Source organism: Balaenoptera acutorostrata, chromosome 21 (assembly GCF_949987535.1).
Source record: "Balaenoptera acutorostrata chromosome 21, mBalAcu1.1, whole genome shotgun sequence".
Lineage (NCBI taxonomy): Eukaryota > Metazoa > Chordata > Mammalia > Artiodactyla > Balaenopteridae > Balaenoptera > Balaenoptera acutorostrata.
The window spans coordinates 35,137,187-35,164,515 of NC_080084.1; the positions used below are offsets into that span (position 1 = coordinate 35,137,187).

Sequence of the window (27,329 nt, forward strand, 5' to 3'; positions counted from 1 at the left end):
ATGATACCAGTATACATACTGCCCAGCTTAAGAAAAAGAGCATTATCTATGTCATCATTTTCTATGTCATTATGTCATTGTTACTTGGAAGTCTAGTCAATTGATTTCTTTAAAAAAAAAAAAAGACAGGTTGGCAGGGCTTCTCAAGGGATATCTAAACTCAACCCATTCCTTTCCTTCACCCACAGAAGAACTGAGATTTTATGTTTATAATTTCCTTGATCTTCCTGATAACGTTCAGTTCATATGTTGTAATTCTAACAATATGTTGTTTGGTTTTGCATGCTGATAGGGAGAAGGAGTAGTGGGTTTCTTTTTCCTTTATTCTGAACACTGCAGTTGGGGAGAGAGAGGGGCGCAGACCTCAAATCAGATTCTCCTCCTCAGGGGGACCCCAGGCTTTATCTCTGATCCCCGGTATCCCACAAGACCATGAAATTGAAGCTCTCATTCCTTATGTCTGGTAAAATGCCTTTCTGATAAAAGCTGGCTTCTTACCTTTGGGGTTCTCTTTACTTGGCTTGTGACCTCTTATTCTTCCTTACTGGCTTACAAGTCAAAATGTCTTGTTTTCATATTTTATCCACCATTTTTAGCTGTTTGTATCTGAATGCTCTTCCGAGGACCTTGGCTGCACGTTGGACATGAAAGACTCTGTGCCCTAGTTTTTAGCTTTAAAACATTCACATCGTTTTTCTGTGCTTTTCATATGCACAGAGCGATATGGTCCTGGAAGAAGTTCATTTTGATTGTGTGCCAGTGACTTTTTTTCCACGTAATTTTTATTTGGCCTCTCTCTTTTCAAATGACTGCCTAGTAATTTGACAAAATGTATGTAAACAGCTGATTACGTTACTTGACTTGTTGGAGATTATTCTTCTCATTGGATGTACCTGGGCACGAAGTAATATAAAAACATTAAGAATTAAATTATGATTTTTGTTTCGAGTTTGTGTGTGTTTACATATGTGTATGTATTTTCTCCTAGGCTGCTGCACTGAATAATAATAAAGATTCCAGCCAGAATTTCTTGAGACTGTTTAATGGACACATTTACAGTGGCGTGGAAACTTTGGGGAAGGAGCTCTTTATGTACTTTGGGCCAAAAGCTTTACGGTAAGGTAAATCTGTACAGTACGTCGTACCTCTGTGTTTAAAGATGTGTAGAAGGCTTTTCTTGCAGTTTGCTGCATGTCACGTTGAAATATGTAGAAAGTACTCCATTTTTAAGAGAGCTCTCATACAAGAGGTTGAGATTCTATCATGGAAAGCAATAAGCAGAAGAAGAACAGATTGTGATGTCATCGTTCCTTGGAGGGTTAGTCAATTTATTTCTCTTAAAAAAAGACGCTAGTCTGGCAGGGCCTCCCAGGGGATGCTAGAGCACTACAGCTCTGTTTTGCTCTTCCTCACACTCCCTAGGGCGCTCTTTTCCCCTCTCACTTTCACCAAATATTTATTGCATTTAGCGACATTATTCTCTTTATATTTATGACAGCTCCTCGTTTGGTGTGAATGTCTCTAGATTTTTTCATTTTTCTCTCCTTTCTCTGAAGCCTCGTACGGAAATGGAAACTTATTTATAGATTTCAAAACTTTGCACAGAAGTAACCGGTTCTCTGCTGTTTCACAGTGCTTATGGAAATTCATTGCTAACACACTGGTTGACTTAATGATAAAAATGTCAAAATGTATGTAATCACCTATCTAATTTTTGCCAAAAATACAAAAAAAGGCCTGTGGATTAATATGTCTGTCAAATCTGTCTTCTCGGAGTTTAGCCTAATCTATTGCAAACTGTAAATTTGAATCTTTTTTAATGTTTCCTTAAGATATTAAACAGTTTTCCCCTTCTTGAAAGTTCTGTTACTGGACCCCATGCTTCTGAGTGAAGATGAATAATTGTTGCAAAGAGATAATATGACTCTATGATTGTTATTTATTGCATCTCATCTATTGCATGTTTAGAGTACTTCAGACTTTATGTGATTGCTTTTCCTTTGACGTGGTCTCTTCATTGTCAGTAGCTGCTGCCCTTGGACAGCGTTGTCCCTTCGTTGTCCCTCCGTGGTTTTTCTTAGTCTGGAATTGATAGCATCAGCACACGCCTCCCGGTTCAGGCAGCAGTGATCTACCGCAGGCTACATTATTGTGGTAATAGATTGATTGATGTGATTGAAAATTCTTTGCTCCAAACAGTAGGACACAATGGGATCCATGTAAGGTAGTTGAAAACATTGATATGTTATTGATTCTCTGTTGTGAGGTGCAGATTTATTTCTATAGCACGAGAGGGAGGTTTTTATCAAGTGTTCTCCACCAGACTGATAAGGGGGGAATCATTTCTCAGTGCAGAGCTGTCAGCAAGTGTTCCATGAAGTTCTAAACAAAGGCAGTTGTTTCCTCAAACTAAGTGAACTAGTACCGCCCCTGGCGAGCACGTGTCTCAGCATATGGCTGGGGAGCAGTGTGATTCCTACCACCGTGACCACTGTGTGACATAACAGTTCAAGGTCACTGGCAGGTCAGCTGTTTGAATATGAAGTGAACACCTAAAATCACCTGTATGCCCTTTCACAGTTTAACATAAGTTACGAAAATGCTCTCCTAACCTGTGCTTCTTGGGAGGATGGATGGCAGTGTCAGCAAAATGGGGTCCTGTGTAAGCCTGCAGGTCTGTGAGCGTGAGATAGAAATGTAGTCTTCATTTCTGACCTCTGTTTCCTCCCCACCAGGCTGGTCTGCTCTTTAGAAAGCCGATAGCAGGAAACATGCTTAATGATCACAGTTTTCCCTCAATAGGCAGCTTCTCACAACTAAAATTGCCCATAGATTTAGTACATCTTATAGGCCGGGCCATGAATCTTCCTGGGATTCATTTGTTATGAAAGTAGAATACAGGCCTAGCCCTCTGGAAGGGAATCTGCCATGTAAAATCCACACTTCAGAAAGATACAAATTAGACAGTGACTATTTCTGTTGCTAAAAGATGTATCAAAGTGCTCTGGAATAGTGCCAGAAAACAATAAAAATGACTTGATATACGTTTATTTTAGGAGCGCAGATCTGGTGTTAGTTGTGATTAATACCTATACTCTTTCTGAACACTTTACAGAAGCTCTTCATCTGTAACAAAAAAAAAAAGAGTCATGTTTAATTTTTTGTTAAATATGTATCAAATACTCCTTAGAGCAAACTGAGAAACAATGAACAAACAAGAATAAATTTATACCTTCACAATCCCACTACCGAATAGAATCTCTATTAACCATGAATGCGTGTATTGCCAGTACTATGTGTGCATATATTTGTAACTCTATTCACCCAGACATGCCCATCCTCCAAGCTGCTATTTTCAATCAAAATGAATGCAGCTTATATCGTGAACTTATATATATATTTTTTAAATGAATATCTTTTCTAAAACACTTTGGTGTTTCCAACTTATGGTTTATGTGACTCCAATTGTTTGCAATTACGTGCATACTCAGAGACCAGAAACTGTATCTGAAATATTTTGGAGGCTTTGCCATTTTAGTGAAGCATTATACATAATCAATTTTGTAATTTATTGGAGCTTGAGTGATATGATCCTCTAAAGAGAAATGCAAAAGATAATGTGACAGTTCTTTCTGGTTTGCTGAAAAGTCTTTAAGGAATCCATGATACGCTACTTATAAGAGGGTTTTAGAGCTTAAACATAGTTTTGTAATCTGTCACATAACATGTTAGGAAAAGTTGGAGTGTGATAAGGACTCTAAATGAAATTTTATACTTTAGAGTAGTGAATACCTACTGTTTGTCCAACATGCCCACTTATCTTTTGGGGACAGCATTTCCTCTGGAAACTGATCATCTGGTCGCAATAACCAAAGAATTCAAGTTGAATTTCGCATAATCTTACTTAACTTTCTCTCCTACGTAGTCGATTGGGTCAACCCGAGTTCTTCTGTGAACTTTCTCAGCAGGAGCTGAGGTGGGTTAGGCTCTCTGTTGGAGGAAAGCTGGGGATGTGAGGCCTTAAGACTTGTAGGTGGCCATTGGCTTGTCCAGAAAGACAGGTGATGGAAAATACAGCCAGCCTCCATAAAGCAGAGAGAATCCCAGAGGCATTTTAGCCCCTAATTCCCTCTGTTCCTAAGATCCAGCCACATTCTTGCCTTTCCTGCAGTGTGATTCTTCAGCCTTCCTAAGACTCCATAAACTACCAAATATCCCTTAATGCCTAAACTTTTTGAGTTGGGTCTCTGTCACTTGCAATTTAAGAAAACTGACCATTAAAGTAATCTACAGGTAGAAAAATACATACTTTTAATTTTTTAAATAGTAGCTTTTATTTTGTATTTCAATTACCATAATGCTTTCATGTGTAACTGGAGAAAATATGGAAATCTTTACTGCAGTCATTTACGTTCCCTTCTGCACCTGACAGCCTACAGGGTCACTAGTTCTGCCGCTTTCCTTTTCTTGCTTCTTTTCACAGTACACGTCATTTTATTGCAGTTTTTCCCATATTTTAAAATCATATATAAGCCAATTGTAAAACCTTAAGATAATTCCAAAATATCTAAAGGAAAAAGTAAATACCACCCATAATTACTACTGTTAAAAAAAAAAACACTCAACAGTTTTTGTAAATGTCATAGATAAAATATAAATTGTATATATACCATATATAGTTTATATTACATATGCATGAATTATAATATATTGCATGTTATGATTTTTATATAAACAGGAATTTTAATTTATATTTTTCCCTTTTACATAACATGCATATTGCATTGGTCAATGTCAGAACGTACATTATTATTTTTAATGTGCACAAAGTGTTCTACTCTATGGATAGATCATCATTTTTTTAGTCAGCTACCTACTGACTTCCTACCCTGCATATTCCTGTCCTAAGGGAGTCCCCACACTCAGGTCCCCCAGCCCACCCCCCGGTGGCAGACTGCTGTTGCCTGTTACTCAGTGAGAGGTTCGTGATGGAGAGACAGAGGTTCTGGTTTCTTCCAGACCAGCTTTAATTTGGGGCAGGCCCTGAGCATGTGGGCCTCAGGGTTGCAGTTTTCTCAAGGCTGCTGCCCCTCTCTTCCCTAAGGCAGCCGTGCTTCCTCCGCTGTGTAGGTGGCCTTAGGTCAGAGAGCGTTTCCTCGCTCTCTCCCATGGGACTGGTGCCTCGTTGTGTCACTGTAGGAGTCTGCGGCAGAGTTGATGCCCTGCCTCATGCCTAGAGGCAGATGGCTTTTGCTTCCGCTAGTTCTTAACAGCAGTGCACTTGGCCTGGGCCTGGAGGCAGAAGGGTTTCTTGCCCTCCCCAGTGGCAGACTGCTTGCTTATCCTTGTTACCTGGCACAAGACTTCCTCTGCCTGCAGGAAGTTTCCTGTTACTCCTTCAGGGACAGACGGCTTTTTGTTTGTACCTCTCTATTGGCTAGGGCATCTTAAAACTTTCTAAGACTTCTGCTTCATATAAGAGGCATGTTCAAGAAGCAAGGAGACAGGGTTTCATGCAGGCAGGTCCCATGTCACCAAGGGTGGTTCTTTCAGGTCCCCTGCCATGACTCACATCTTACTTGTGGGCAGCTAACTTGTGGATGCCCGTGGGAAAGAGCTTACAAGTGAGGGCACATTCTCCTTGTGTCTGGGGCTCCAGAGATTCTAAACCGTCATACCAGCCACACTATTTAAAAGTTTGTTGAAAATATTAGCTGTTTTCTTCTTATCCATTTCTACAGTAGCTGTCTCTTTCTCCTGTACTCTTCCCCAGATGGAATAATTTGTGTGTGATGTCTTTCCACAGAGGGGCTTGTCACTCTTTGGAATTTATTTCACCTGGCTGGCTGCCTGCAATGTCCTGTCTCTGGTGGGCTCAAGAAAATTTAGGATTTTGTAAATACTGTGATTTTTCTCTCCTTGTTAGGGTAGGATCCATATTCACTTTTAGCTTCTATATCCTAAGTAGAAGCAGAACTCCCTTTTTCCTTTTCAACGTGGTTAAGACCATATCTTTCTTTTTATAACCTCTTTCCTTGAATTCCCAGCATAAGTTTTACAATCTTCATATTCAACTATTTTACACGCTAGTATCCGTATGACACTTTTGACCACTTGATAATTTTCATAAGCAACTGCCTCATCTGCATGTGTAGTTGTCATTAGTCTGAACCTGTGACAATACTGTTGTTGATGCTATTTATGTTTGGTTAAGGATGTTCAGATTATTCTGCTAGCGATAACCAGGAAGAATGTGGCTGGTGGTTAAAATAGTATCGGGTCTTATTTATTGATTTGTTTCAGGCAGTTATTTCTAACTAGAGGAATTTTCTTACTATCACTTCAATTTTTAGTTTGAACATAATTTTTATATTAGAATTTTGGTTGCAAGCGACAGAAGCCCAACTTAAACAAGTTTACTGATGATTTATTATAAGAATATGGGTGTCTTTTGATAGCGGAAGATAATGCAGTCAGGCTTCAGGTAGAACTGGGAGCAAAGACTAAGCGCCATGAGGACTGTCTGCATTTCTTGATTCTGTTCCCCGCTGACATCTACTGTCGTCTGTGTCTCTGCAGACAGGCCTCTCGGCTTTTCTGGTGCCCATGTCAGGACACATTACCATAGACAGCTCCCATGATCGATCTCCCAATCCTAACGAGAAACTGATCTCTCTGTGTCCCAGATAAATTCCTCAGGAAAACGCTGATGAATCCAGCTTGATCCAGGTGTCCATTCCCGAATCAGCTGTGTGAACGGCATGGGATCAGAGGGAGGGACAGAGACCGCTCCCGGTTGGGCCTCAAGCCCCGCGTGGGCAGGCAGTCATGTTATGCAGAGTGAATGGTCTCAGGTAGCCAGTTGCATTGTGAGTGGATGGAGCTTGAGAGGATCAAGAGATAGAAATAAGGATCTAATAAAATTCTCCTAAACTGGCTTGATAATAATGAGGAATCTTGGAAAGCAAATCTGACTCTGGAATGCAAATGTTAATAGGGGCATATGTCCAAGTTTATAAAACATCAGTATGAAAATTGTTGTAACAGAACAGGTATTTACTGTGCCTTGAAAATTTTCATGGTACTGATATGTTTTTCTTAGTTTAAGATAAAGGGTACTTAATAATAAACACAATATTTATTGGTTTATTGGGGCTCAGTTATCATAACATTTTTCTATTTCATAAAAATTCATAGAAATAAAATTTATTTATTATAAAAATAGTTATTTTTATGCACATTTCCACCTGAATAGATTTATAAGACCAAAAAAAGGCATACTTATTTGATTTGGGGTTCTTACTGGGGTTACTCCTGCATTTGAATTGGGTCTTAACCTTTGAGATTTTATATGTAGATGCAGTTTCATTATAGAAAGGGATTTAGAATCCACTTTAGGGGCCACGCAGCTGAAAAGATTTTAGGTATGATGGCTTCTGGGCATGACAGTTGTACACCTTTCACTGGCGTTGAACCTCCATAAGCTAAATTATGGAGTACTTACAGGCACACATTTTTCCTGTCAAGAACTATGGGGCATGTAAAATGCATTTATGATTGATAGTAGGGCACACAGAGTTTAAAACCCACATCTTTAAAGTTAGACTGGTTAACCTTGTACAATACTATAACATGGTGCTTTGGAATTAGAAGCACAGAGCAGTAACATTTGCTGCCAAGAGAGCCATATTTATTAACTCAACAAAGCTATAAGGAGGAGGATTTGAAAGGCAGAAAACAGTATTTCATCTTGAGAATCATTTTTGATCTTCATCATCAGAAGTCTCGTAAAACCACTTTTTTTTTCCCTCTTTTTTAAACTGGACATGCTAATCAATCCTATAAAAACTGAAAGGCTATGAATTTTTCATCACTGCATTGTGGCTTTCAAGATAACCGTAAATATTTATAAATCCCCTCTTCCCAATACATATAAAGGTAGAAGGAAACTAGAAGAATTGAAGACAATAGCATTTTGACTTGTTCTCTTTTCTTTTAATATGAAAGATTTTGCAAAAAATTGTTTCACTGTGTTATCCCAAAGCAGGGGGGTAGAAAAGAGTAAGTGTCTTAAACTATAGATCTCATTTTGGAATAGGTAAACATTTCCAGTCTACTGCGGCTAGAAATAAGGAACATGAATGTTGGTGGCTTTGTAGAATTCATAAAAACACGACTATAGGCAATTTAAATTTAGCCTTGTCTTACCCCAAGCCTTTGAATCAGAGAAAAAGCTGAGAGACAGTAGACTGTTGAGTGAATAAAAGATACCTCATCTGACAAGAAAAGAGAACCGGGGTGTGTTTTCTTGGTCTTATTGTCAGGGCCTTATTATTTCTCTAGGAACTTATTTTCTTTGTGAGTTGAAAAAATGATTGCCATATCTAGTTTTATAAGGATACAAAGCCATTAACAGAAAAATATGATATTAGCTATCATTTTGTGCCCTTGAAGTGTCTATTGTGACTAACATTTGTTTGCTTATATTCCAAAAAGTGAAGGAACAAAAATTTCATGCATGATATACTTACTGCCGCTCAAAGATGGGTTTGCTTTTGTTCTAGGATTCATTTTGGAATGAAAGGCTCCCTCGTGATTAATCCAGTTAAGTCTAAAAATAAAAATGGACTTTCTCCTGTTTTTGAAGTACAGCTCACCAAAGATCTGATTTGTTTCTTTGACTCATCAGTAGAAATCAGGTAAAAGATTGAATTAAAAATTGCTTCAGCTGCAAAACTGCAAAGTTGACTCTGCAGTTGGGTTTGGGATGTCACATGTGAAAATAAATAAATAAACAAACATTTTAAAAGTAGTTTATAACTGATAAAACGTCATTTTAAAAGATTCTTCAAATAACATGTTTTGTTAGGGTCGTCATTGTTTGGCTATGTAACTCTTATAAGCTGGTTAACATAAAGTGTTTATGTTTTTATCAAAGATCATTTTAAATGACACTTTGTGAGTTGTAACCAGGCACATGATTAATGTGTTTTCTATTCCTTTCTATAGAAACTCAGCAGAAAGCCAAGAGAGAATAAGAATGATGGAAGAATTAGATGTATGTTCACCTAACTTTAGTTTCTCAAGAGCAGAAAGTGAAGTGACAAAGCAGAGAGGACGGATGCTATGTGATGTGTTAATGGATCAGAAAGTGTTGCCCGGGGTGGGAAACATCATCAAAAATGAAGCTCTCTTTGACAGTGGTCTTCATCCCGCTGTTAAAGTAGGTTTTAAGTAGTTTTTAAATGATTTCTGTATTTTTAAATACTGTGAAGGGACCAACGTGGAACACTTAAATCGGCATGACAGTAACACATTCTCCCCAGACAGACTTCCGGGGTCTTCGCTCACGTCAGCTTCTCCGTGAGGCCAACCCTGGCCTCTCTTTTTAAAATTGCTGTGTGCATCCCTGCCACCCACTTCTTCCTCCCAGGCTTCCATAACTTGCTTTCTTTTTATTTTTCTCCACACCACTGATCACCTTCAGATGTAGCCTGATCCTTACCTGTTATATATATTGTTTAGGATCTGACTTAGGAGGAAGGTGTCTGTTTGGCTCGTTGATGTATCCAAGTATCTAGAATACAGTGTCTGGCATTTGGAAGGCATTAAAGAAATATTTGTTGAATGTATGAATGAGCTAAGCTCACAACTTTCTTTTACTGTCTGGCATATTAAATTCACACTCTACACACACTCATATATTCCTGTTTGTACCTATTCATGACATTAGAAGATGCTGTTTTGGTGGAATGGTAAGAATGGAAGTCAGGTAGCAGAGAATAAGGAATAAGTGATTGGTGAGGAAATGGAAACAAAACTTAGAGTAATTGTTAAAATAGCTTAGATTGGAGCAAAGGGAAAATATTAGACTGCTGGATGGAGAAGTTGGGACAAGAACTGGATTTTTAGGGGTTTTTTTCTTGTTCTTCAACTGGAGTGACATGAACTTATTTATATGTTGGGGAAAAAAACACAAACTGGTCAAGAGGGAGAGGTTAAAATTGAAAAAAAAAAAAGGGACGGTGATTAATAGGACCAAGTTGTAAGAAGGTCAGAGCAGTTAGAACTCAAACCCAGGTAGAAGGATACATATATTTTAGTTTCCAGGGAAGAAAGCTACATTAGGGCTTTTATCCAGACCCAAATAGTCTCTATTAACTAAACCATCTTTTACGTGATTCCAAAGGTACCTATTTATTTTGTGTAACTGCTTCCCAGAGAGTTTTTATAAAATTCAAATCAGTAGGAAATAAGTTTTCGAAGAAACCAGTTAATAATTGTTGTAGATTTGGTTCTGTTTTTTGACGCTTGGAGCAAGCTAGTCAAATTTCTGTAATATGGGAATAATGAAACAGAATTTTAACACGAATGAGCTTATGAGCTTTTTAAAATCATCTAGAACTCTATGGAAAATGTTTTTGAAAAAAGTACCCAGAGTGTTGTTGACCAGAACACTGTTATTATCTTTGATAAACTGACAATTTACTTTTTTAAAAAAATTTATTTATTTATTTATTTATTTTTGGCTGTGTTGGGTCTTCGTTTCTGTGCGAGGGCTTTCTCTAGTTGAGGCGAGCGGGGGCCACTCTTCATCGCGGTGCGCTGCCTCTCACTATCGCGGCCTCTCTTGTTGCAGAGCACAGGCTCCAGACGCGCAGGCTCAGTAGTTGTGGCTCACGGGCCCAGTTGCTCCGCGGCATGTGGGATCTTCCCAGACCAGGGCTCGAACCCGTGTCCCCTGCATTGGCAGGCAGATTCTCAACCACTGCACCACCAGGGAAGCCCAACAATTTACTTTTTATCAGTACGTCCAGTTGGCCGTTCATCTAGTAAAGATCGTTTGGCCGTAATGCGTGAGGGGGTTAAAAATTAATATTTCTGAAGCTTAGCTATTAGCCCCCTAAAAGCACACGGGCAATGATTGAAAAAGTATAATCTAGCCTTTTAAGATGTGACTGAACGTAGTACATAAGATGTGGTAAGAAATAAATGAATTTGAGAAGTACATATGTTTTAAACTTTAAATAAATGAAAAAATAGATAATACTTTTAGAAGGATTATGTTGATTAGATGGTTTTAGATTTTATAGGCACTGATAAATTTGTTTCTGTTGTATAAAGATATACATATGTTTTCATATACACACAACAAAAGTGAGTCTTTAGAATTTCTTCTGGAATTATTATTGAAACTACATGTGCCAAATGATAATGAATTCTGCAAAGGGTGACCCTGAGGTTTATGCTAGGCTGTGTCACAAAAAAATTCTTCAGTAAGGTTTGTTTCTGAGTTCTTCCATGTGTTAACAAGTACTTTAATATTAAAGCATGTCTATAAATTCATATCTTTTTAAAGCTTGATAGTGACCTTGGTGATCATCTGCTCCTGTACCTGTTTGTCCCTTCTTTCTGGTCTTTTTTTTTTCCTTTCCTTTTTCTCCTGCAAGACTTTTCAAGGTGGCTGATAGGCAATGCTGGGACTTTGAAGATGTCCAGTACAGAATAGATATTCAAGAAATATTTGAATTTAGAATTAAAGATTATAAGACTGGTATTTTTCCTTTTTTGAATTTTTCTAAAATTGAGATATAGTTAATTCGCAATGTTGTGTTAGTTTCAACTGTACAGCAGAGTGATTCAGTTATACACATATATGTATTCTTTTTCAGAATCTTTTCCATTATAGGTTATTAAAAGATACTGAGGGGACTTCCGTGGCGGTCCAGTGGTTAAGACTTCGCCTTCCAATGCAGGGGGTGCGGGTTCGATCCCTGGTTGGGGAGCTAAGATCCCACATGCCTCGTGGCCAAAAAACCAAAACATCAAACAGAAGCAATATTGTAAAAAATTCAGTGAAGTCTATAAAAATGGTCCACATCAAAAAAAAAATAAATCTTAAAAAAAAAAAAGATACTGAGTATAGTTCCCCATGCTATACAGTAGGTCCTTGTTGTTTATCTATTTTCTGTATAGTCGTGTGTATCCATTAATCCCAAAGTCCTAATTTATCTCCCACCCCACCCCTGGCTCGCCCCTTTGGTAACCATAAGTTTGTTTTCTGTGTCTGTGGGTCTAGTTCTGTTTTGTAAATAAGTTCGAGAATGGTATTTTTTATCTGTAGTACCATCACTTAAAAATATACACTGTTAATAACACTGAATAGATACATGAGTTTTAGAAGAGATGCATATATTTCAAATCTATTTCAAGTTCTCTTAGGTAGAACTGGCAAGTGGTATTGTTTTTCTACAATAATGAACAAATTACGAAACTCTCCTGAGTTGTTTTTCTATTTTAAGGTTTGTCAGTTAACACATGAACAGATACATCACCTTGTGAAAATGATACGTGATTTCAGCCTTCTTCTTTACAGGGTAAGAGCAAAAATTTTTCAACTATATAAAATGTCAGTTATTTCCCTTTGATTTCACCAGCAATGTCAAGGCTGTGTGTAGCCATCTAGTGGTAAGAGCATAGAGGTGCAATAGGGGAGAGTGACATGTTATGGGCATAATTAACACCTTGAAATTTTAGGTCACAGGTCGGTCCAAACTTGTCTAACTCTAATTATATTAAATTATGTTTACACTAAGTTGGGGGACAGCTATGTTAGCATTTTACTTACTTAGACTCTTGTTCTAATTTTGGATATATAAAAGTAACATATAGGTAGCCTAGAGAGAGATTCAATACTTTGGGATAAATAGACTTCAGTTCAATCAGATTTTGCCACTTACCATCAGTGTGGTTAATATTATTTAGGTAACTTAATTTAGATTTAGTTTCTTTATCTGTAAAATGGGATAATAATACTTCTCTATCTACCACAGAGACTGTTTTGAGAATAAGTCCTCACTAAACTGTAAATTTTGAATGTTGTATATATATACACATATATATGCATATATAGAGTTAAGTAAACACATTTTGTCTTTAAACGAAGTATCATAAATTTGTCTTTTTCTCTACAGTCCATTTCCTGTATTCAAAATGTTTGTTTTTACTACTGTTAGAAAGTCAGGTATTGTAGGCTTCTTCATTAATTGGCCTAAAGTGTTAATGAGCCCCTTGCTTTACATACCTGTCCTGAGTATCGGTGGCTATTTTAATATTACATATGCTCACTTATTCTTCTAGGGAAAGATGATTACAGATACCTACCCATTTTCTGCTCAGATTAAGATGGGTATTTCAATACTTTGCTTAAATTAATATGAGTTGTTCCTGTAATTTTCAGCTTGTAATATGATCCACCATATTTCTGGGCTTTTATATTTTCACACTGCTGATGTAAATCCCTAACGTTCTCTTTGTAGGAGCTTTAACTGTATGTGAGTAGAATAAAACTGTGACAGAGAATATCAGTGTCTTTTGAAATAGAACTTATGCCAAAACAGAACATGTTCGCTGCTAAGATGGCATTTAAATTTTTCTTTTTCAGTGAATCTGTAAGATTAAAAACAAAAAACTGTCCCTTTTCAGGTCAACAAAAAAGATGATCTTGTTAAGTGTTTCTCCCTAGGAGTAAATTTTTTGACTGTTGAAACAAAGTGAGCAGCTTCAGTGTTCTAAAAGTAATCAGATTTAAAGCTAATCTAGTCTTTTTCATATAACCACATAATTATGTTTAATTATAAAAACCTTAAAAGCATGAAAGACATTTTAAATTATAGAACTTTTATATCCCATTTAGATAGGAGGGTAAAGCCATGCAAAGAACAATTTTAAATACTAATAAGTTATAAAATAATGACTTAATTATTTCACACAAATCTTATTTGACAAATGTTGCTGAATCTTGTCAATACCTTTTTCTCAGATGAAAGAAAAGATTATGAGGACATATGTATAAACATATGTACATTTTTAACAAATTATTTTTAGAAATGACTTTTAAGAATGTATCTTTCAATACTATTTTGTAGATAACATTGTAATGTTTGTTTGTTTGTTTGTTTTTAGTGCCACAAAGCAGGATCTGCTGTCTCTAACCACTATAAGGTTTACAAGCGTCCTAATTGTGGTCAGTGCTGCTGCAAAATAACTGTGTGTCACTTAGGGGAGAATAAGAGAATGACATATTTCTGTCCTCACTGTCAGAAGGAAAATCCTCAACATGCTGACATATGGTGAGAAGTCTAATTTAAAGTGTACTGTTTGCCCTAATTCTCTAACAAAAATGCTATTAATAAGAGAACATAGTTGAATAGCTATCAGGCTATTAAGAACAGAACATAACTCACAAGTATTTGAACCCTTGGAAGGAAATAGTAAATAATATCATCCAAAAACCAGAATGAGCTGAAGATGATTTATGAGCCTCTTCTGAATTCAGTAGAAAATCTCTAACTTTGATGTTAATATCCAGGCTTTGACTTTCATCTCATTTGTAAAGTGATTACCAGGAGATGTAGTTTTGTCAGTAATTGGAAAAATGCAAGTATTTTCAAAAGTTCTTGCTTTTGAAATAATATTATAAAACATTAGCAAGCTCTCTTTACAAAATTGCAGTCTTCTTGGTGAAACAGCCGACTACTTACTAAGCACTTGTGTGGTGATTCAGCCAGTGGCTGAGTAAGGCTGTTCCCATTCTGCATTCCAGAGCTGGGGAAGTAACCACAGGATGGGCTCAGGGCCCTACTGGACCCGCTGTGGGATGAACTTGAACTAAAACCCCATTGATCACCTGACCTCCACAAGCCCCTGCTCTGACTGGCGGAGCACAGTGGCGCTCCTGGGTCTCCTGGAATTAGTGTCAGTGCAGAACCAGTGTCCAGTAGGCCTCAACGCTTTGACACTTTCCTTTTCCGCAGTGTACACTTACCCCGGTAAAAGGCCATAGGTCCCTTTGGGGATGGCTGGCTGAAATATTAACAATATAGAGGAGCTGAACTATATGTGATTACAAGCCAAAATAACCAGTACAGACATGAAGCACATAAAGTGCTACAAAAGTTTGGGGGAATGTTAGAAGTTTATAGGTATACAAAAGGTTGGGAAAATCTCATAGAAAAAGTGTAATTTGAAGTTTATTTTAAAGAGATAGGGGGACGGGGTCAAGATGGCGTACTACGAGGATGCGGAATTTGCGGCCCCGCACAACTAGGGCACCTACCAGGCACCGGTGGGAGACCACAGACACCTAAGGGGATGGGAGGAACCTCCAGTGACTGGTTGTTTCAATTATACTTTTATTTCTCTTAATGTATTTTTTATCATTCTAATTTTATTTTGTTTTTTATTCTTTGATATTGTACTGCTCCTTTTTTTCTTTCTTTCTTTTTTTTTTTTTTTTTAACCACACCACGAAGCTTGCAAGATGTTGGTTCTCAGGCCAGAGGTCGGGACCAAGCTCCTGTGGTGGAAGCTCCGAGTCCAAACCACTGGACTAACAGAGAACCTCAGACCCCAGGGAATATTAATCAGAGTAAGGCCTCCCGGAGGTCCTCATGTCAGCACCAAGACCTGGATCTATCCAACTGCCTGCAAACTCCAGTGCTAGACGTCTCAGGCCAAACAACCAGTAAGACAGGAATACAGCACCACCTATCAAAAAGAGGAAGCAAACAAAAAAAAAAGATGAAACCACAGAAAAATATGTTACAGGTGAAGGAGCAAGGTAAAAACCTACAAGACCAAATAAATGAAGATGAAATAGGCAACCTAACTGAAAAAGAGTTCAGAGTATTGATAGTAAAGATGATCCGAAATCTGGGAGACAGAATAGATAAAATGCAAGAAACACTTACCAAGGATCTAGAAGAACTAAAGAGCAAACAAACAGAGATGAACAACACAATTACTGAAATTAAAAATATTCTAGAAGGAACCAGTAGCAGAATAACTGAGGCAGAAGAACAGATAAGTGAGCTGGAAGATAAAACAGTGGAAATAACTGCCAGAGAGCAGAAAAGAAAAAACAATGAAAAGAATTGAGGGCAGTCTCAAGAGACCTCTGGGACAACATTAAACGAACCAACATTCGAATTATAGCGGTCCCAGAAGAATAAGAGAAAAAAAGGGGGGGTTGAGAAAATATTTGAAGAGATTATAGTCGAAAACTTCCCTAACATGGGAAAGGAAATAGTCAATCAAGTCCAGGAAACACAGAGAGTACCATACAGGATAAACCCAAAGAGAAACACACCGAGACACATATTAATGAAACTATCAAAAATTAAATATGAAGAAAAAAATATTGAAAGCAGCAAGGGAAAAGCAGCAAATAACATACAAACTATTAGAGCTAATCAATGAATTTGGTAGAGTAGCGGGATACAAAATTAATGCACAGAAATCTCTTGCATTCCTATACACTAATGATGAAAAATCTGAAAGAGAAATTAAGGAAACACTCCCATTTACCACTGCAACAGAAAGAATAAAATACCTAGGAATAAACCTACCTAAGGAGACAAAAGACCTGTATGCAGAAATCTACAAGACACTGATGAAAGTAATTAAAGATGATACAAACAGATGGAGAGATATACCATGTTCTTGGATTGGAAGAATCAGCACTGTGAAAATGACTCTACTACCCAAAGCAATCTACAGATTCAATGCAATCCCTATCAAATTACCAATGGCATTTTTCACAGAACTAGAACAAAAAATTTCACAATTTGCATGGAAACACAAAAGACCCCGAATAGCCAAAGCAATCTTGAGAATGAAAAATGGAGCTGGAGGAATCAGGCTCCCGGACTTCAGACTATACTACACAGCTACAGTAATCAAGACAGTATGGTACTGGCACAAAAACAGAAATATAGATCAATGGAACATTATAGAAAGCCCAGAGATAAACCCATGCACATATTGTCACCTTATGTTTGATAAAGGAGGCAAGAGTATACAAAGGAGAAAAGAAAGCCTCTTCAATAAGTGATGCTGGGAAAACTGGACAGCTACATGTAAAAGAATGAAATTAGAACACCTCCTAACACCATACACAAAAATAAACTCAAAATGGATTAAAGACCTAAATGTAAGGCCAGACCCTATAAAATTCTCAGAGGAAAACATAGGCAGAACACTCTATGACATACATCACAGCAAGATCCTTTCTGACCCACCTCCTAGAGAAAGGGAAATAAAAACAAAAATAAACAAATGGGACCTAATGAAACTTAAAAGCTTTCGCACAGCGAAGGAAACCATAAACAAGACGAAAAGACAACCCTCAGAATGGGAGAAAATATGTGCAAACGAAGCAACTGAGAAAGGATTAATCTCCAAAATTTACAAGCAGCTCATGTAGCTCAATATCAAAAAACAAACAACCCAATCCAAAATGGGCAGAAGACCTAAATAGACATTTCTCCAAAGAAGATACACAGATTGCCAACAAACACATGAAAGTATGCTCAACATCACTGATCATTAGAGAAATGCAAATCAAAACTACAATGAGGTATCACCTCACACCAGTCAGAATGGCCATCATCAAAAAATCTACAAACCATAAATTCTGGAGAGGGTGTGGAGAAAAGGGAACCCTCTTGCACTGTTGGTGGGAATGTAAATTGATACAGCCACTATGGAGGACAGTATGGAGGTTCCTTAACTAAAAATAGAACTACCATATGTCCCAGCAATCCTGCTACTGGGCATATACCCTGAGAAAATCATAATCAAAAAGAGTCATGTACCACAATGTTCATTGCAGCACTATTTACAATAGCCAGGATATGGAAGTAACCTAAGTGTCCATTGACAGATGAATGGATAAAGAAGATGTGGCACATATATACAATGGAATATTACTCAGCCATAAAAAGAAACGAAATTGAGTTATTTGTAGTGAGGTGGATGGACCTAGAGTCTGTCATACAGGGTGAAGTAAGTCAGAAAGAAAAACAGATACTGTATGCTAACACATATATATGGAATCTAAAAATAAAAAAAAACATGGTTCTGATGAACCTAGGGGCAGGGCAGGAATAAAAATGCAGATGTAAAGAATGGACTTGAAGACATGGGGAGGGGGAAGGGTAAGCTGGGACGAAGTGAGAGAGTGGTATGGACATATATACACTACCAAGTATAAAACAGATAGCTAGTGGGAAGCAGCCACATAGCACAGGGAGATCAGCTCAGTGCTTTGTGACCACCTAGAGGGGTGGGATAGGGAGGGTGGGAGGGAGATGCAAGAGGGAGGCGATATGGGGATATATGTATGCGTATAGCTGATTCACTTTGTTATACAGCAGAAACTAACAAGTTTGTAAAGCAATTATACTCCAATAAAGATGTTTAAAAAAAAAAGAATTTTGGCTAAATAAATGAGCAAACAGACATTATTTACTTGGAAAGAAGGAGCATTGCCACAAACCTTGAATCATTGATGATAACAGTGGCGGAGCCAAACGAAGTCTCCCAAGTTTGTTAAATAGCAAAAGCTAGTTTTGCAGGTAGGATGGGATCAACTAGAAGGAATCAGTAGTAGTTCTGGATATGGCTAATGTCTTACCTGAATCAGTAGATTAAGGACTTTTTAATTGATTATAGCATAATTAGGATGGGAAATGAAGAAACAGACGTGAAACTTGTGTAATGGGCGAGAGATGGTTTCCAGTCCTGAGGTCAAGACACTGGAAATGGAGGAAAAAATAGGTACTTTAAGAAAATTTTAATGCCAGCAAGTATTGTGAGAGGTTTGCTATGGAGGATAAAGCAAAAAGTTCCAGGCCCAAAAACAGAAATTTTCACTTTTAGACGTGGGAAAGATGGGTAGAATGGAAGAGATAAATTAAGTTTTGGATGTGTGGACTAGATAGTCCACATAGGGTGGGAAGGGGGTGGGAGATGATGGCTTGAGTGTTACTACCTGTGTTCTTAGTTGAAGTATTAAAGCAGGATCAGTTCACTGAAAAAGTATATAGAAAAGAACAAAGGAGGAGGGAGTTGCCATCTTGTCTGTGGAGAGCTCAGGGCCCTGGGATGGAGATGATGTGGTCCAGATCCCCATTATGTCTTCATAAATATATTTGCAGCTATCTTTTTTTTTTTCTCCTTGTTCCTGTGTTTCATTTTCTTCATCACCTTTCATTATCGATTACTTTTCTCTAAGCCACACCATATCCCCTTTTTCTAAGCTTCCTCATCCCATTTTACTATCATAGAGATCTGAAATATGTTTAAATAATATGTTATATTACACAGATTTGTGGGATTCTTATTTTTAATGTTATAGGTGTACATTTATTTGATCAAAAGTGTGTAACACTGGATCTGGAAGATAGAGTACATTCAATATATATTTGTCTACTGAATAAGTGATTAATGTTCCGTATGTATTTGTTTCCTGTGAATTGATAGCTTTTGAATTTTTAAAAAATTCTTCCAGATTATCAAGTAAACATGTTATTTATCATATAAATAAGATCATTGTCAATTCCAAAGGTTTTTTGAAACTAGGATTCAAAACCTCAAGGGTTCCCTGAAAGAGACTTGGGAGTTACTATGAGTTAGGGAGGCCATGCTGTACTGGAAATGTCCTGGGCCCTGCATTACCTCCTCCCTCCTGACCTAGTTCTGTTCTCTATATTGGCATCCAGCTCAAGACACATTGCAAAATAAGTGTATGCAAAATAAAACATTTGAAAACCAGTAATATTTACCCCACTCTTAGAGATTTCTGTAATTAAGTATATTCAATTCATTTTCTGGATGAGCATTTGAGCACTTTTTATATTGACTAAATTTTTTCACTTTAGAGTCATTTCAAATTAAATTGAAATATGAGAAGCCCAGTAGTAATGATCTAAATTCTTGTGTTCCTTCAGTCACTAAAAGTTTACTTCACCCCTTCCCGAAGTCCTCCCCAGATTTTCCAGTTTTCATTGATCACACCACACTTTGAATACCTATATACCAGTTATTGTTGGCTCTCCTTTATATACTAGCGTAATTTACATGTGTGAGTATTGTTTCCCTAAGGGGAAACTGCATTTTTCTTTGTTTTTTACTAGAGTCTTTATAATTTTCTGTTTCACTTTTTCATTTCTGTACTATTTACTTTCTTTCTTAGGGTCTACTATATGCCAGGTACTGGGAAAACAAAGAGAAAACAGAATACAGTCACTCGAAGTGCTCAGGATCTAATGTGGGGAGTAAATAGATCATTAGAACCCCTTGATGGAAATGCTGCAAAAGGGCACATTTGTGCTAACGGCAATGGAGCTATAGTATGGATGAGGAAACCCTGAAATCCACCTGGGAAGAACAAAGAAACCTCTCTGGGGAGGTGAAGTTTGAGCTTAGCGTGGGAAGAAATAGGAACTCATCAAAGACAAGAGGCAGGAAAGGGATTTCCTGGGAGAGAACACAGCCCCTGACAAGGTGCCTGGGGAAACACCCTGTGCATTCGGGGAGCTGCCGGAGAGGGGGATGTTTTGCTCCTGTACGAAGACATATTTACGTCCCTAGAAACCGTCTAGTTTGGAAACGTGTTGAGGGTTGGTTGCCAGTTAATGAGAATTTAGTGTTGTCTGCAAACCAGTCCTTAAGGCCGACGTGACCTGGCAGAGAGTTTTCAGGGGGATGGAGCAATTACAGGGCATTTGGGAGACGTGAAGAAAATCTGTGATGGGTTAATCTTGACAGGATAGCCCTGTTTGGGGAAGAGAGTTTGATTACATAGTTGTCATGTTTAAAACCATAATTTACAAAGGATTCTTTTGACTACAACGAAAGATACCCAGTGCAAATTATCTTAAATTAAAATGGGGATTTATGGGTCATGGAGCCAAAATCAATATTGGGGTGATTTCATAGCATCAATGGAAAAACTGTGAAAACCCACGTCTCAGGGACTGGAACGCCTGAAGGTGACCTTGCCTGGGCTGTCCACAGATGGAACAAGTGGAAAGAATACAGGCAGGTCTAAGCTGCTTCCCGCTTAACCCTCTCAAGTCTCACGGTAGCAGATCCTCTCTGGTTTCAGCAGGAGAAACACATCCTGGGGGGCTTCCAGGAAGCACTGCGGCTCCCCGACTAAGGGATCGGAGTAGACCGGCAATTGATTCAGTTGAAGTAGGATTTGGACAGGTTGCTGGGCTTTACCCCCAGAGTGTGCGATTCACCGGTCTGGGGAGAGGCCTGGGCTGTATGACTCACAAGTTCCCACGTGGTGCTGGCGCTGTGAGCCCAGGGACCTTTCTCTGAGAGCCACCAGCCTTTGGGTCTCCCTCAGCTGTCTCTGACTCGCGCCTCTACCGGGCTGTTCGTGGGTCGGTGGCGGGTGGCGCCTGTGCCGAGTGGGCTTGCAGCCCAGGTCATAACGTCCCCTAAGTGAGGAATGGAGCAGCACCTCTCGTCCTGGAAGTTTAAGACGGTCCACCTGCTCCCTGACGTCACCAGGGCCCACTGCCCCTGGGCACTGAGCAGGTGTGCGCTGGTGCTGGCAGCACGAGGGCCTTGCCCGGAAAGAACCCCAGCACTGGCACCAGCGGCAGTGTCCTCAACGTCCGTGCAGCTGGAGGGGCTGCTCCCGCCCTGCACGCTCCCTCTCCGATCCGCAGAGGACAGCGCAGCAAGCCGTGGAAGCTTCGTGAGCTTCTAGTAGATCTGCCTCTGCAGCAGAGCCTGCAGGATTGGCTGGTGGACCAGGTGTGAGGGTAAGAAGTGTTAGGGACGGTTCACAGGCTTCTGGCCTGATCAACTGAGTGATGGTGATGCCATTTACTGAGATGTGACAAACTAGCGGAGTCGCGGATGGGGGCAGGGGGTCCTGACTTATTTGTACCAGTTTCCCATGGCTGCCATAACACATTACCGCTAACCTGACAGCTTAAAGCAACAGAAGTTTATTCTCTCACGGTTCTGGATGCCAGAGGCTCAGCATCCGTTTCATTGGGCCAAAGTCAAGGCGTGGGCAGGTCTGTGCTCCCCTGGAGGCTCTAGGGGAGAATCCATTTCTTGCCTCTTCACGCTTCCGGTGGCTGCCAGCGTTCTTCATTTGTGGCTACACGACTCCTCACATCTCTGCGTGTGCGGTCACTTTGCCTTCTCCCCTCCTGTGCGTATCGTATCTCCCTCTGCCTCTCTCTCATAAGGACACTTGTGCTTGGATTAAGAGATCACCCTGATAATCATCTCCCCATGTCAAGATCCTTAATGACATCTGCAAAGATCCTCTTTATAAAGTAGCATTTACAGGTTCCTGGTTTTGTGACCTGCTATCTTTAGGAGGCCATCATTCAGCCTACTACAGACAGGTTAAGGTGGAAATTCCTGTTAAACGTCCAACTGGAGATTGGAAAGAATTTATTAGTAGGCGATTAAGAAATGGAGCAGTAAGGAGAGAATGCTTCCAAAGCTTCTTTATGTAACAACAAATATCCCCTCATGGTTAATGAAATTTATAGGATAGAAGGTGAAAGTGGTTAAAAGTTGGAGCACACTGAAAATCTGAAGGTTATTTAAATGGTGTTTACTTAATTATGAGTCAATGTATGATGCTGCCTCTCAGAGTAAGTTATTAGAGGGCAGGGATTAGGTCAAGTAAATTCTATAGAAGGTCTGCTGTTCCATAGGAATAAGAAATATTTTTTAAAATTTATTTAAGTATAGTTGATTTACAGGGATAAGAAATATTGAATGGCATTAAAAGTCAAGGTAAGTAAAGGTAAAAAAACCATAATGAGGGCTTCCCTGGTGGCGCAGTGGTTGAGAATCTGCCTGCTAATGCAGGGGACACGGGTTCGAGCCCTGGTCTGGGAAGATCCCACATGCCACGGAGCAGCTGGGCCCGTGAGCCACAATTGCTGAGCCTGCGCGTCTGGAGCCTGTGCCCCGCGACGGGAGGGGCCGCGATAGAGAAAGGCCCGCGCACCGCGATGAAGAGTGGCCCCCGCTTGCCGCAACTGGAGAAAGCCCTCGCACGAACCGAAGACCCAACACAGCCAAAAATAAATAAATAAATAAATAAATAAATAAATAAGAAAATCCTTAAAAAAAAAAAAAAAAAACCATAATGAGATGTGTCTTACTTTCAGATTTTCTTATGCTATTTATGATTTTTCCAGACAAGTCTGAATTTTAAACCTGTTATAATTATGTGTAGGAGCAAAATGTTACAGAAGACAAGGCTACCTTTGAAAGTCAAAGAACTCATGTTCTGAAACGTAAGGTACAAAGCCTTTCCTGAAAGAGCTTTTTTTCAGTATTAATGTTTGGAGTCATGAAAGGAATCCATGACACTGCATTGGCTGCTGAGGCACGTGATGTGCTCTGTAGGCCCAGAGCCCTGTGCTGAAGAGCAGGACTGTATCAGAGCTTTAGAAAGGCGTTTCCTGTAGAGTAGAGTCAATTAGGAATTCCGTCGTTATAGATTATAGATCAGGTGATTTAGTGCCCAGTAGATACTGAGGAATTCCAGAGGCACACGCAGTAAGTGTGAAACTTTTCTCATCTTAAGTTCAGTGCTCTCATTTCTACATGACTTTTTTCCTCCCTAATTTGAATAAAGATATTTTAGTTTTGCTTTGGGAAGAGTCCCACTTACTTAAAAAACTAGTTGAGAAATGCTCCCTAGTGGTTATGTCAAATATTTTTAGTTAGTTTAGAAAACACACACACACAACTCTTTGACTCTAAAACTTTTGTTATTTCTGGCTTTAAAAGCAATCAGCAGGGCCCAAGTAAAAACATTTTATTCCCAGAGAGGTAGAACTTCTAAGCAATGGTAAACATGTAGCATTTGGGTATTAATGGTTCTGTAATTGTTTCTAAGATACCCAGAATGTATAAGAACAAGACAATAATGAAAGTGTTAATGATTAACTTTAGAAGTTCTCTTATAGCAGGCTGCCAGCTAGAAATACTACAGTCAGTTGGCCATCTAGCAGAGGGGGTCATCTTACGGACTCGGTGGCCCGGAAGTCTGAAGAGCAGTGGACATGTGAGGTCTGTACGCTAATAAATCAGCCGTCTTCTAGAGCATGTGATGCTTGCCTGACTTCAAGGCCTGCGGGTAAGACTGAATTTTGATTCCGAGTTCCTTCCATTTCAAAGAGGGTTAATTATACAAAGTCAGGTACATATCTTGTTCCATCTTGATATTTCATAATGAAGTAAAATGCTCTCTTTCTGGAAGGTTTAAAGGAATTGCCAGCCTTTGCATGTAAACCGTGCTGACATTCTGTTGAGCACTTTTTTTTTAACGGGGGGAAAACACGCTTGTGCTAAAAGAGTATGTACCATTGTATCTCAAAAAACTGAGATGATCACATCTGCTCTCTACTGTTTCTAATGAATTATTCAATAAAGCTTTGTTTTATGCAGATTTCAGCAACTTTTGAGTTTGTTATTCAGTCCAAGTGTTTCAAAAATCGAAAGGGAGGATTTCTGTAAGAATATCTTTGCAGGTGGAAGAGAAAAATGCTGAATTTTTTCTCTTCTTTATCCCTCCTACCCCTTGTTATTAAAATCTTTACCCAGACAATTGTACTGATTTCATTGAAATCCTTCAGAATAACTCTTTATAGCTCACAATTTCATGCGTTCAGAGGATGTAGAACCTCAGAGGAAACCTGTGATTAAGAACCATCTCATTGATGCAGCTTCTATTGTGTTCTCAAAGTGTTCTTTCTTTCTTCAGTTAGAGAGGAGAAAGTTCATTCTTGACTTCTGGACCCCCCATTGTGTGAGCTGTCATACTGTGTTTTGTTCGCTGGGCCAGAAATGCAGGCATCACCCCTTATACAGCTTTGCTCATAGCAGAAGGGACTGTGTCTCCTATTTCTGTCCCTCCCTCTGCAGTATCATTCAACAGAGAGCCCTCAGAAAACCCCAGTCTTAGGTTTCCACATTTATTCTGACATTGTGTAATGCCTTTACACATCTTAATTATTTTCTTGTTATTTTTTTCTGAGTATGAAAGGCAGATAACTGCAATTTAGAATAAATTACAGATTCCAAAATCCTAGGATGCTTTTTTGAAACATTTAATAAATGTAAATCTTTGTAATTCATCTTTACTTAATTTTAATAGGCCTTTCACTTGGTCTTGTCATTCACAGAAGCATTCCTGATAATCTAGATATAGGCTTTAACTGCTGATCTAAAGCTTTGTGGGGTGTCACCCCTTATTTACACTGCTTTAATATTTGGCCTAATAGCAACAAAATTGATAGCTCAGTAACCTTTAAATGCTTAAACATAACATAAAGCACAACAAGTAGAAATCTTTATTAAACCCACCTCTGAGTCCCTGGAAATTTTGCACTTCATATGGTACTTTATTTCCTAATCTGAAGGTGGTTAATTCTGAATTGCTCAAGCTAACTTTGTATTATTAGTTCTATACATGAGGTCACTGTAATAAATGAACTAAATGTTTTAATCAAATGAAAAGATGTTTCAAACAGTAAATGTATTTATAGGAATAATGCAGAATTACTGGTCTCTCCTTCCAGATTCGGTACCCAAGAATGAAGAAAATCCTATTGCCTTTAACAGTTTAGTGAAATACCCTTGTAATAGCTTTGGAAAGCCAAGGACGGAAGTGAAGATCAACAGGAAAACTGCATTTGGAACTGCAACCCTTGTTTTGACGGATTTCAGCAATAAATCCAGTGCTTTGGAAAGAGAAGAAAGCCAAAACCAGATACTAGATGGGGAATTTCTAAACCATCCTACTAACATTTGTTTTAGTGATACAGTGCACCCCTCCAAGGAGAGAACAAACTATAGAACTCAACTATCTAACAAAGTAAACATATCATCTGTGGTCTGCTCTCCGTCTAAATTATTTAGTCCAGCATATAAAAAATTTAAAACAACCCACTACTCATCACGGGATCTCAAAAGTGGCAACCCTGGATTATCTAACAGGTATGATGCTTCTAACCTTGCTCTTTAAGGTATTTGCTTAAGTTTTAAGAACGCAGAAAGATCATCCATTGCTGAGGAAGCTGAATTGATCTTGGAAATGTCAGTCAAACCCTGAAAGACTATTACAGTAATTTGCATCCCTTGCCTCCTCTAGCTTATAATATTAGAGAAGGGAAGGGAATGAAAAACAGAATTTCCTCCATCTGTAGAAAGTTTTGTTTTGCTTTTCTCTGACTGTAACCATATACATGCTTAATACAGAATGTTTGGAAAATATTGGAAAGTATAAAGAATAATGATTAAATCCCCCATAATCTTACCGGTTAGCAGTCTCCACTGTTAGCAGTTTTGTTTAAGCTTTTCTTCCAATGAAAGATAGTTCTTCTAGAAGGGAAACTATCATTCATAACGTTTAGTAAATGTCTTTTGTTCTAAAGAGAGGGATCTGAGATATTTTTAGTGACATTTCTGCTAAAGAAAGTGACTGTATTTCAAACATCCAGGGGGCAGGGAGGGTGGTCTTTGTTTCAACCAAAGAGGCTCAAAGAGCGTGAGTACTACTTTTGGACCTGAAATTAAAAAGTTGGAATTCCAGTTAATGAATGCTACCAGATCAGATATGTTTTATGAGACTACCAGCTACACATTCAGGAGAAGGACCACCCCCCGCCCCCGCCAGTTGCTGTCACCAGAGATAGAGAAATTTTCATAAACAATGTCATCCTTGTTCCTTAATGATTATTGGCAGATCCTGGCACTATTCTTCCCCAACCTTGTTTAATTTCTTTATCTGGGGCTCCTGTCACACCTGATATTATGCCTCCGTCAGGGAGACAGATCTCTCCACAATTTTCTTTTCCTTCAGAAAGCAGACACTGTATATCCAGCATCTTTAAATGAAAGGAAGACTATTTTAAATGGAGTGAATGTGAGTTTTCTTCCCCTGTGCCTTTTCTTGCTAACGGGGGATGAGAAGAGGAAGAGTTGCTGTGGATGGGATCTAAAATAATCTCAGGAGGGATTCTGACTTCCAACTTCTCATCTGATGAGCTATGTCTTTGCTGATGGAAAGATTCTTTGGGCAGTGAGATCAAGGACCACCATTGCACAAACCTAGACCGACCTCTGGGAATCCTTTAATAACAGAATTCTGAGACGGTTTTTGGTCAATAGATGCTTTAATCTCGAGTTTCTTGTACTAACTCTAATTTTACCATCAGTTAATCTTGATCATTTATCCTTGGCTGATTTTTGTTGTTGTTGTTGTTCATAATCATTTATAATAACTGGCTTGACTTTTGTCCATAATACTCACAAAATATAAACATTTGAGTTAAGCTATGGAGGGCAAACTTTTAACTGACTTGATCAGTACACCACCTTTTCACTGAACACTAATTAATGTGTCATGACGAAAGTTCATGAAGAAGCTAGTTAAGAGTGTCTGAGTTGGGAGGCTATGCTGTAGGAAAATCATTTTTGAA

General features: G+C 38.7%; 1 protein-coding gene across 5 annotated transcripts in view; it reads left to right on the top strand.

Moving 5' to 3' along the window:
- Positions 1-27,329, top strand: part of NEIL3 (nei like DNA glycosylase 3) — a 46,814-nt gene that overhangs the window by 8,021 nt on the left and 11,464 nt on the right. For 3 of the 5 annotated variants that reach the window (XM_057537400.1, XM_007188987.2, XM_057537402.1), the window contains exons 2-8: positions 989-1,116; positions 8,565-8,699; positions 9,010-9,223; positions 12,303-12,377; positions 13,966-14,132; positions 23,814-23,983; positions 25,428-25,845. In XM_057537400.1, coding sequence (XP_057393383.1) covers positions 989-1,116; positions 8,565-8,699; positions 9,010-9,223; positions 12,303-12,377; positions 13,966-14,132; positions 23,814-23,983; positions 25,428-25,845 — 1,307 coding nt within the window. Of the gene's footprint in view, positions 1-988; positions 1,117-8,564; positions 8,700-9,009; positions 9,224-12,302; positions 12,378-13,965; positions 14,133-15,314; positions 18,120-23,813; positions 23,984-25,427; positions 25,846-27,329 lie in introns of those variants that run through there. The other 2 variants (XM_057537401.1, XM_057537403.1) reach the window with 2 other exon arrangements.